The 12,470-nt window shown below is 38.0% G+C and overlaps 1 protein-coding gene across 1 annotated transcript; it reads right to left on the bottom strand.

The window, feature by feature from the left end:
- Positions 1 to 662: 662 nt before the first annotated feature.
- FSHB (follicle stimulating hormone, beta polypeptide) lies at positions 663 to 2,163 on the bottom strand. The gene is made up of 2 exons (XM_010292118.1): positions 2,005 to 2,163; positions 663 to 1,384 (listed from the first exon to the last, which is right to left on the bottom strand). Exons 1-2 carry the CDS (start codon positions 2,161 to 2,163, stop codon positions 1,148 to 1,150), a joined length of 396 nt encoding a protein of 131 aa, XP_010290420.1. The 3' UTR covers positions 663 to 1,147.
- Between the last annotated feature and the right edge of the window lie 10,307 nt (positions 2,164 to 12,470).

Raw genomic sequence — 12,470 nt, 5'->3', positions numbered from 1 at the left:
AGCGGTATCTCTTCATTTTCCTGATAGGATTTCATTCTGTAGGGTTCAGATAATTTTCCCAATAACGTGAGGTAATTTTCCATTCTGATTCAGTCGGTCCTTCAGCATGCTTCCAGACCATCCCAACTTCATATTGGCCATTGCAGAATTAGGTTGCTGCAGAACTCTTATGAACTTCCATTCTCAGAAGGGACTCCTGTGAACTACTTTCAAGCATGTTATCATACCATGTTTGCACTACTGGGATCAGGTGCCTCTAGATTAATCCCTAAATAATTTGTGAGACTCCTATGTCAAATAGAGTTTTAAAAATTGTCATTCTTATGTTCTATTGCATAATGAGGGGAAATCCAGTGTTTCTGATATATTGCAAAATTTTCAGAATTGTTTAACCAACTTAGGATACGTTTACTCAGGTGAAAGTAGACAGCTGATGATTCTTTTTTCAAGTTAGCCAGGTATGAGCTAGAGTTCATGTTATCTGTGTTATTGTGGCACTGAGCCTGAGCTAACAAGCCTTACTGAGAAAGCACAAGGGTTCAGGTGACATTACACATATGAACATAGATTTTGGCTCTTAAATAAACATGCTGTTATTATTTACAGAGCATAATGGCTATATGAAATATTTTGCCAAAAAAAAAGTCAGGATCTCAGCTGAAAGAGGTTTACAGTCCAACTAACAGAAAATGAGGGCAGAGATGTTGGTTGTAAGAAAACCAGTGCTGCAAGGCTTTTTAAATAAGTGCATTCTGAGGTGAGATGGAAAGCAGGGGATAATAAAGACTTGGAAGTTGGGAACTTTTTGAAAGCATAGGCTAGCATAGAATAAGCTAAGTGAACTAGGCAGTGGAAATCAGGAATGTAAAGAATGAAGGTGTAATAGAGAAGAAGAGGAGTCAAGGGCAGAAGTAATTGGAAGCAGCATCCTGTAGAGCTATGAAAATGATTTTAAGAAAACTGATGGGATAAGTAGGAAAGGCCTGAAGAGAAGTTTAGTCAGTAGCTCTCCATTTTGGCCTTAAAAATCTTTGCTTCCATCTTGGCAGTTTCTAAATAGCCTTGCCTATTATCTTCCACTTAAGCCCCATCAGTACCTTTATTTAGAAGTGAACATTTAAAGCCAAAGTGCCATCTCAAGCACCCTTCATTGGTTACTTCCATTCTGACTGAAGGAACAGTAGGATGGCCCCAGCCCTCTCACAGTGCAGTCGGTGGTGTCAGTGTTGCAGGTCTCACAGTGGCACTCTGTAGCTACTGGGTATGAATAAAAAGATTCAGGATGGTCACCACAGCCAGGGATCTTCACTGTTTCATACACAACCTCCTTGAAGGTACATGTTTGCTGAACAGATGATACTGGTGGATATTTATATACTGGATCCTGAAAATTACAAGAAGAAAATACTTACTTTGAAATTTCTTATGGGGTAGAATTCCAAATTTTTGTAAAAAAAAGGACCTGATGTGAGAACTAATTAAACTGGTAGGAAAATCCCACTGAGGTCAAAAGGATTTGGATCAGCCTCTTCTAATTTCACTTGGATCCTTAGATTTCTCCGTTCAGGAGGACTGATACAGCAAATTTATGTCATACCACCACCAGACAATCTGGCAAGTCAGTTGCTTACTTGAGTTTTCAAATTGGAAAAGTAGAGGAGTCTACATAGTAATGGCTGCTTTACTATATCTGTTTGCAACCACGAATTGAACACAAGTCAGCAATCCAGATTGTAATAGTCTCAACTCTAGTTATACAATATAAACATGATGTGTGCAGCCAGTTAAAGATATGAATTTCACCAGCAACTTTTCACCCTTCCCTTTGTGGTTCAGATTGGCTGCGTATCTAATTTCTTGTCAAATAGCACAGTAGTTACTCAACCTGTTCTTTCACAAGGCTCATCCTGCCTATGTGTTTGTTGTAGAGTGGAGAAATGGGTTATTCATACATCACTTGGAATATTTAATTCTGGTGCCTGAAATTAAACTTAAGATTCTCACCCTTGTGAAGCAGTATCCTGAGCACCATGTGGCATTGACTGTAATACAGAATTCACATTCTTCTCTTTCCACTGCTATAGTTATATTGGTGAGCTGACAGCTATTGCAACAAATTGCTTTCCAGCAAAATAACAGCACATAACAATTAACTGTCTTCATCCTGTGTATAAAACAAAAAATATATATATACTGGAGAAACATGTATGGTTATTTTCAACAGGAAATATTTATAGAAACAGAGAGAAATTGAGCCTTCACATTATCCTCAAGTGGTTCTATAATAGCAAGCTTTCAGAAGTATCAGTGAGACCATAGGATAAAGCCATTAAATAGAGCTATCTCTATGTTTGTTGTTAAAGGAGTTTGATTTTCTTAATCAACTGAAATGGCATGTCAGCAATCTTTGCAGAATAATGATAGCAGAGTACCATACCGCTTTCAATGAAATATTTTTATCTAAGTTTCTGTACAGAGAATGTGTCCTGACTTTAAGGAGAAAGAAAAAGAAGCAAGGGAGAGAAAGAGCAAAGGATAATCTATTTTTCAGAAGCAATTAATTGCATACAGTGTTTTCTGAAGAAAGATTTCTAGATCAGGATCTGATGAAAACTCACCTGTATTCTGCTTGCCTTCCTGGTAATAGCTGTAGTGAAAAGCAAGTCCTATGCTTACCTTTTATACTAAATCGCGTGTAACTTATACCTTGAGGATTTGCAGTGTGTTAATGCACCAAGCATTAGTTTGGTACTTGGTGAAAGCAGATTAATGCTCAGCCAGACAGTGAGATCAAGCCTTGTTGTGAGGAAAAAAGAAAAGCAAAACACACTCGGGAAGTGATGGTGAAGGTTACTGTCACAATGTCTTTTTAGAAGTTTCACCGGCTTTGATTCAGTGGCATTTAGAAACAGCTGAGCCATTCCATAATTTGAAAGAAGATTGAGAAGCCTATTTTTGGAAAAGAAAAGTTCAGGTATTTTAACTGTGTTTGATGTCAGCCCTCAAACTGGTGGGCTTGGAGTGCAAGCTGGTCCTCTGGTAATTCGTAGTGGAGACATCACTACAGTATTTCTTGGCTAGTAAATATGTTCCTGAGTTTCTCAGGGTATCAATATTAATTCTTTTCTCTGAATTAGGTCTTATCCAGTGAGCTGCATATGTACTTGATTATTGATCTGTGGTCCAAGAAAGCTAGTAGTGCGAGTTTTGTTAAACCATGAGTAACTCAGCTTTTCTTTATCTTTTACAGTCCCAGTGTGCTTTTTCAAAAATAAAATTTCTATCCCAGTATATGCTATCCTGGTTCCTGTCTGTTACATGGACATGTTTTTTTTGACTTAGGTAAGGGATATCTGTATTGTGGAAAGGGACTATAAAGATGTCATAATGAGGCTCCAGATCTGTGTTTTCTGTCAGTGATCTCAGATCAAGTATTATCATGTCACAGGGAAAGTGCTAATATTTTTAACAGACAACCATGCAAACTCAACTTGAATGCATTCCCTAGTTCATCATAATACTAAAAGATTCTATGAATAGTGTTCCCCGGCTCACTACCCTTTCCCTTTCCGTTCACAAGTTAGCGATGTGTGCCTCTTCGCCAGGATAATGACAGAGAAATAACTTCATTGAGCTTCACATATCAATTCTGGGGAAAATGACTCACAGTAGCACTGCATTTACTATCATCTGCCCAGAACAGCCAGTCTGGCTTTGTTATGACTGTTCTATTATGGTCAGTCTGACTTTTACAGAAATCCATCCACAAAAGAAAACTAGGCAAGGACATACAGTTAAAAGCATTTTATCATGAAAAGAAATTCTCACTGGCTTATTAGTTGTCCTGCAGATGGGATACTTTTCAAAATGGCTTTTACAAATGAGCCCTTTAAGAGTCTCATACCTTCCTGTGGTCCTGCAGACTGGCCATCTGTTCCAGTTTCCATCCAGGCTGCAATACTTTAATTTGTTAATGAATTCCTTATCACACCAAAATGAGAAAGCGGTCCGCAAATTTTCCCTGGACATCTCCTGTAATAATAACTTTCTTTGAATGAGAACACAGATGAATTAAATGTATAAAGAAGTCAAGAAAGCAGATATCCTTTTTACTAATATAAACTCTGTTGGTCTTTTGTGTCGTTTAGTGTCAACACAGTCTGTCTTCTCAGAGAAGATTGTCACTTGCTATAAATCTAGAGATGCCAGACAAAAAGCTGATTACAATTACTTATATCCCTACTGAGGATCTGCCCTTTTCTAAGTACTAATTTATGCAGATTAAATAAAAACCAAATAAAATTAATTTGCAAAGGACAATACAGAAAATATCTAATGTCTCAGTTGCAATGATCTGTTTTGTGGTTTGAGGACATTGTACACATTCACTAAAACCATAGTTTCACAAGCAAGAGAGTACAAGTTGAGGCCCTGCCATGCTGTTTATTCCCTCCCCTAGTCCTTGTCCTGGCGCACTCAGCCTCTTCAACTTACGGCAACACGAATTAGGGAAATCGTTCTGATTAAAAGGAAAAAAACCCAACCCAGCCCTCTTTTACAGATTGTTGTTAATCCATATCAATTGGTTCCACGATGACATGAACAGCTGTAGCCCTGTAATTGATGGGATTGACTGGGAAGTGGGAATGAGGGGGAGGATAACAGGAAATGCTTTATGTAGTGTTCTCACTGAAGAGTTCATGAAGCCACATTGTAAACACAATACAAACTTTTTAACAGGGAGGTTTCATCCTGCATCCACTTCAAGGGCATTTGTTTCTGTAATCATCAGTTCTAGGTTGGTTCTCCAGCTATCAGCTCTGCTACATTCATTGTGTAAATATATGAATATGCATTTTGAGGGTAATAGGAAATTAGAAATGGAAATCAATTAACTATCAGTCTGTCATCTGAGGAGTGGTAATTTGATGAGTTGTTACTTGGTTGACTTTGATTTTGTTCCCAGACCTCTTGTTAGAAAAATACACTGAAGGAGTTATTTCTCATGATGGGCAAGATGCTGTGTAAGTATGTTTTTTTTTCCTAAGAGCACTAGTTCATACCTCTGGGAAATGTTTATATGCTAACTATACCATCCTCCTTCAAATTTATATTCCCATTAGATTAAAAAAAAGTCATGGCAGTTGTGAAAGGAATAACAAATTTTATTTATCCAGAAATCTGTAATTTTAACATATATGTGAACATTAAAGATGGGTTCTGTGTTATTGAATTTTGTATCTATTTGAGAAATAGAAGTGCTTTCCATTTTAAATGGTTTATATTTCAATTTAGGTAATAATGTCGAAGGGAAGAACGCTTCCTTTTCACATGCTACAGCATGTAGTAGTGGTTTTATGTATCTAGTTCTTAAGCAGTATTGCCCATCCTATATTTAGCAGTTGTCATTAGGCTTCTAGGCTGAATGCTGGGTGTTGCTCAGATCGTCAAAGAGGAATTATGGTGCCTAAGAAATTAAAAGAAATTGTGGCATGTCCATACAGAAAGATTCAGATAGACCTGCGTGTGTTCTGTTCATACCTGGAGCTAGCTAAGCAGGTCACAGATCTGGAATGTCTTTGCAGATGGCCTTTGTGGGTTGGGGCAAAGCAATCTCATGCTCTTTCTCCACCTTTCTAGGGCTAGCTTACTAGTGGGTCCATTGCGCAGAGTCCAAGCTCTAGCAAGCCCCGTAAGAGGGCTCAAGTTGCTGCGGAATCCTGTAATTGCATTATGATTGGGAATGGAAGAGTTGGATTAGAACAGCTGATGCTTAAGGGTCAAGACCTCTGTCAATGGAGATTGCTGTATTTCTACTGAAGTGAGTGGGGAAATCTGGTAAATGCTGTAACAGAAGATCTGGCCTTCAACATGGACAGGGAGTTGGTTCATCAGAGTATAGGTAGTCCTGTAGATGAAGACTTTCCAACTTTTGTGCAAGTCATAGTAGACATCAGATTCCCATGGCTATGTTAATGCCTTAGTGGCATCTCAGGGAAATAAAAGGCTTTTCTGTATGGCTAATTTTTTTTTTTATTCTATGGCTATTTCTTTGGACTGTTTACTGTTTTGACCTAGCAAGACACTGTTACTACTGCTGCCACAAGAGAGTACGTGCTTTGCTATCTTGAATCATTTCAACTAGAAGGGCTGTGATACATTCCGCTATTGTTTCCCTTTAAGTAGTAAATGCTCTTTTTTTTCTGTTTGTGGTTTGGGTCTTTTCTGTTGTTTTTTATTTGTTTGGGGTTTTTTTTAGGTTTTGTTTGGTGGTTTGGTCTTGTGTTTGTTGTTGTGTTTTGTTTGGTTGGTTGTTTTTTTTTCCCAAAAGCTTCTAACACAGAACGGAAAACTTTGTGTTTCTTATATGTCCTAAACTAATGAAATTTCATTCTTCAAGAGGGGTGGCAGTAAGGCTAGCAATTCTGTTACTGCAAGTTGTAAATCTACCTTGGTTAAAAGAAGGTAGTTTAGATCTTTCAGAGAACTTCAGCATCTATCAAAGTGCTATTGGAAAACTTGGTTATATGTGTGCAACTCATCCAGCATGAGTAATAAATCTGACTGTCCTGAAAGAGGATGTATTGGACCTTCTAGTGGAAAAAAACACAATTTCTGATATAAAAGACAGGTCTTACCTGTAAATTATTCCAGCTGCAGACTAGCTTTAGCTTCTAATATACTCTTTTAAAAGTATCAAGGGACATGGTTGTAGGTTTGTTAGATTCATGGTTGTAGTTACATGTTTTAGGTCTTGTTAAATAGATACGTTACTGGGGATAATAGTTTTTGCATCTGAAAGCTGCTTCTCGTTGAAAGTATGTCTCAAGGCATGTTTAAGGTGCTTAAATCTATGGCTTAATTGAATTTTTATGGGTTAGAAAAGAGTGAAGAGTTGACTCTCCTAAGTTTGGAGTTGTGCACTTCAGTGCCATCATACTGAGCATAATATGTGCTTGTTTCAAGTTTCTTCTGCACACAGGCTGTCTTGACTGAGTACCCTTCCTCTCCGCTTTTTTGTGTTTGTCCAAATGTTTTTCTGCACGGGTCCAAATTTAACCTGAGGTATTTAAAGCAAAAGACCTTATTGCTGCTACCCAGTGATTGACTAAATTGATATCCTTGAAGTACATAGATTGCAAATTGCTTCTGAATCTGTGCTTCAGGACTCCTTGTGTGGGGTTGGTATTTCACAGTACGGGGGCACAAGCCTGTGTTAAGTAAATTAACTGGAGTGTTCCCTTTTGTTGTTTTTTGTTGCTTGTTACTGGTGGGAGATTACTTTTGTCATTGCATTACCCCTCTATAAGCCTTTGGGGTTTACTGTAATTCTTACTAAAGGTGTCAGACCCTTGTTGGCTTTAGCGGTAACTGCATTGGATAGCTGGTCGCTATTGTTCAACACAATTTTTGCTGGTATTGTTTTAATTTCCCAGCACTGATGATGCAGAACTGTGAAGTAGCTTGTGCCTGCTGAGCACATAGCTGCATAGTTGAAACTAATTAGTGTCAGTAGAAGAGTTAATTATTAGTGAAGAATTCATACGTCCACTCATATTGCAAGCGGAATACTTCGTCCTCAGGAGAATAAAGAAAACACTAGAATGCATGGGCTACGTATTTAGTAGCTGTCATGGTTTAACCCCAGCCAGCAACTAAGCACCACACAGCTGCTTGCTCACTCCCCCCAGGTGGGATGGGGGAGAGAGTTGGAAGGGTAGAAGTGAGGAAACTCGTGGATTAAGATAAAGACATTTTAATAGGGAAGCAAAAGCTGCACATGCAAGGAAAGCAAATAAAGGAATTCATTCACCACTTCCCATCGGCAGGCAGGTGTTCAGCCATCTCCAGGAAAGCAGGGCTCCATCATGCATAATGGTTACTTGGGAAGACAAACGTCATCACTCCTTCCTCCTTCTTCCCCCAGCTTTATAGGCTGAGCATGACGTCATATGGTAGGGAATATCCCTTTGGTCAGTTGGGGTCAGCTGTCCTGGCTGTGTCCCTTCCAAACTTCTTGTGCTCCCCCAGCCTTCTTGCTGGTGGGGTGGTGTGAGAAGCAGAAAAGGCCTTGACTGTGTGTAAGCACTGCTCAGCAATAACAAAAACATCCTTGTATTACCAACATTGTTTTCAGGACAAATCCAAAACAGAGCCCCATACTATCTACTATGAAGAAAATTAACTCTATCTCAGCCAAAACCAACACAGTAGCATAGAATAGTAGAAAGCTTTTGAGATACTAGTTTCCATTACTTGGAGCAAAAGGTATACATCCTGTATTTCCAAATACCTACATAAGCTGTTAGTCTTTCTAAGTCTTGTGGAAATCTTACCTGCAGCCAACAGCAGCAGAAACTAATCCTTCTGAAAAGTATTCAATAAACACAGGACAGTGCAAAGAGCAATACAGATACTTACGTTATTGTCATTCAGTTATTTTTCTTGTATAATAATATAATATAAATTCATTCGTGGCTGATTTTTATACCACAGTTCTGAACTTTCTTACCCTTTTTAGTGATGGAATTCTTACAACCTTTAGCTGTTTGCTCATGCGAAACCACAGTATGATCTTAGCTTCTTATGTAAGATCATTTGATAACTCCAGTTGTATCTGTTAGGAAATGTATGTTAAGATTCTGCTCAAGACTAAATGAAGTTTAAAAATTTTATGTTAGGAATGCTTTTTTCTCTTTTTCAATTTATCATTCTTTCATTTTACCATCTCACTTTGTTTCTGAGAATTTTATTTTTCCAATGAAAAAGAAATTTTTTTTTTTTTTCCTAGGAGTAGCTTTTCTGTGTGTGAAGAAGTAGAATTTTTGATCCTATGACCATTCTGGAGCACTACTGTTTTGTTTTAAGCTTTCTGTGTATGACTAATCTTTTTCAAGATGAACAAGAAAGCATTTTAATGGACTTAACAAAATAGATTGGTCATATGGGAAAAGAGTTGACAAAGCAAGGGAGAGACCTGATGGGCAATATATTGAAAATCATATATTCCACTAATACATAACCAGATACGGTTTCCTTTTTGTTGTGTGAACAGTTCTGGGGTCTGTGTGTTGATAGCTAAAGTGCAGAAATATTTCTATGAGAATATGAGTTGAAGAAACTAGAAACAGGGGCATGAGGCTGCATCTGGGATGATTCTTTAGGTTTGTTTTTGCTGGTCTTGCACAGAGTAGAGAGACATGCTTAGATCTGTCTCACTCCAGTTCAAGTGATGCCTGTAAAGGAACCATGCTAAGTGTTGTCACCTTCCTCACTGAGCAGTTGTAGAGAGCCCTCTGGATTTACTTGAGACCCATGGGTTGTTAAGTAAGAGAAGAGTTAAGTGTGAATGAAAGCAAAACTATCTCAGAGAGGAAGACCAGTTTGTTTTTAAAATTTTCATTTCATTCTTAAAAAACAAACCCCAAAAGTTTGAAATCCTCCATAGAAGGAAAACCTTTTGGATTGTTGAGTTGCTTCAGGTTACTGTCTTTCTGTCTCAAGTTACTGTTTGTTGACACTAGAGCATACACATGGACTACCTAGGCAGCTGCAAATACTGGAAGCGCTGGGTTCTTCAGCTGTGGAAATGAAGTATCCTCAGCAACCCAGCTTGATAGGCTACTAGCAGTCAGATGAGAAAGCTGGCAAGAAACCTAGTTTTCAGTGAACTTCACCGAAATAATCTTTGTACAGTAAGTTTTCAACAAATTTGAGATTTCTCATTTGCTATTTACCTACAGAAATGGTAGATTTTTGGAAAAAATATATCAGATTTTTTTGGGGGGGACTTCTGTTTTGGAGAACAATGATCTTAGGTTGTTAAAAAGACACTTACCATATTATTATACCAATATTAGCATATTACTCTCTTAAACTGTATTAATCAGGAGCAAACTGAATTTTGAAATACAAACCAAAATGAAAAATAAACATCTGAGTATTCATTTGAAAAACCAAATCCAATCTAACTGCGTTTGACTGCTTTGCTACTGCATATGTTTCCTAAAAGTAAGTGCTTGAGAGAAAGCTGAGATACCTAGTTTAATTGACAAAACTTGCTGAGTGGCAAACCTGGCAGTTTCTGAGGTAGGACGCCTTCTGGTTTTGTTTCTTGTCAGTGTTTACAACAAATGTGCACATTCTATCAAAAACAAAATTTAATTTTTTAAAAACTTTCATGTAAATAATACTTCAAGACCCAAATAATAAAGAATGACTTGAGTCCGAAGGGCAAAGGCTGCCATTAGTAGTTTGTGTAAGGAATGATTCAATTTTTTTTCTAGGTACTTTGTTTCATTGATCTGTTGTGTTCATATTTTCCTAAGCCTAGAAATAAACAACACAATGTTTCAGACACTTTAAAAAATCATCACTATTTCTATTATGTTTTGTAACTATGCTAAAAAGCTGGTTAATCATTTCTCTATGACGGATTTTAGGAAGGACTTCTGAAAAAAATGTGCATTTCTAAAACAGGATGTTTGGCAGGACTATGCAATGTTCACACACAGACAACAGGACCTGCTGATTGATTTTAAACTACAGCTGTGATATGCAACATAAGGCTTATTTTAATCTTGCTGACAGTGTGCATTGATAACACAATAAAGTTGATGCAGAACAATTCAGCACACTTGGATAATAGATGAAAAGCCCATTTTATTTGGGTTGCCAAATAAAGTCTTAGACATCTGACCCATATTTTTTTTGCAAGTGCAGTAATTTTTAGGGCAAATTGCTTAAGAAAAATAGGTTGAAATGAATGCAGATAGCTATAGCCACTCTCAGCTGTGATTTTAACTTTTTACCTGACCAGCTGTATCTGCAATATTCACTGCTCTTAGGGATTCTAAACTTTTTCTTTAAAATCCTTTTTCTTTAAAGGATTTTTTTTCTCAGCAATCCTATAGAATTTTTATTCTAGGACATGGAGCTATTGCGCAGAATATAGGGTGCTGGAGAATATAGGGAGCTGTAGGAGTTTGTGATCAGATTGCAAATCTGCAAAGAAATGTCATGAAACTATTGCAGGAATCAGTATTGCAGAGCTTTAATGAGGAAACAGATCTGAAGCTCACAGAAGAAGCTTTACAGGTGTCATCTCAGTATATAGCTCAATAAGAAAACCAAATCTTATTTGTTAGGTTTTATTAGTAGAACGATGAAATAAGAAACCAAGCATTGTATTTGGCTAAATACCTAATGAAGGTGTGTTTTTCCAGACAATTACAATAATTAAAACCAGAGGCTTTATTCTTAAATAAAGTGGGTGCAAATTTAGCAGGTTCAAGCTTGAACTGAAGTCTTAACTTTTGGTTACTGTGTACAGTATTATACACTGTTCAACCAAATTGGTGGTTAGCGGGTTCTCTTTCCTGTTCTCAGTGAAGGATGCAGCTTTTTCCTTTCTCTCCCATTCTGCCTTTTTTTGTTCATATGACACTCTCCCCTCATTAACCATGCCATAAGAATGGTGCTCTTCTTGCGCAGAATGAGTCCCAGCTATAAGTAAAGCAGGCTGTGGCAGGCAAGCAGACTCCTAGGGAGGGGAAGAGAACTATAGCCTTGTTGCCCCTTTTGCCTGCGACAGACCTTGAAGTGTGTGTGTAAGAGTGAGAATTTAGGGTTATTCCTCTCATCAAAGAAACAATGGTCTATCTCATCCCTCTAGACATTTTCCTGGCATTCCAGACCAAGACCCCAAGTTTTCTCTGTTTTTCTGGTAGCAGCTCTCGGACTCCTGCATCCAGGTTCTGAGTACCAACAATTCAGTTTTCCTCCTTTTTTTTCAGTTTCTAGAGGATTTGACCTGGTACTTCCATGTGGTCATTTTACTACCAGAAAAAATTCCAAAATTGATACGAGCTATTGAAAAACAAATATCTGAGCTCCTTAATGTCACTGAATAAAAAAAAAAATACAATGTGACAGCAGTCAGAAAATCACTTTCATTTAATTCAGAGTATTGGGAACCTTTTGCATCCTGAGGGCTGAACACATTTTGGGGAGCAATGCACAGGCAATCATATTTATTCAGACAAATACAGGTTTAGAAAGGTTATTTGGAGGTGTGTTATTTTAGGTATTGTGTTAATGGCTTCTGGATTTGATGTTGTTTCCTTGGTGATCGTTGGAGGTTGAGTAGAGAAGCGCACAAAGCAGTTTATGTGCCATGCCATAATATAATCCTTTCATGCCCTCTCCAATCTACGCCGGAAACCCTAGAAATACTGTTCCTGATAGGAAGCAGGAAGGTGAAACACCATTATAGTCTAGGGGATGTGGATTATAGTGACCAGAAACACGCCATTATTTAAGGGCCTAAAAAAATACCTGGGAGGGTCTAATGAGACAGGAGGAGCCTTCCACGTTGTGTGACGGAGAGCTTGCACTGCACCCGGCTGTGCTGTGGTGGGATGTACTGGCTGCTTAGCTTATCGGGTAAATACTCCTGTATCTGACATGAT

The sequence above is a fragment of the Phaethon lepturus genome, unplaced genomic scaffold (assembly GCF_000687285.1).
Source record: "Phaethon lepturus isolate BGI_N335 unplaced genomic scaffold, ASM68728v1 scaffold4018, whole genome shotgun sequence".
In the NCBI taxonomy this organism is placed as follows: Eukaryota; Metazoa; Chordata; class Aves; order Phaethontiformes; family Phaethontidae; genus Phaethon; species Phaethon lepturus.
This window is presented reverse-complemented; position numbering and strand designations above follow the sequence as displayed.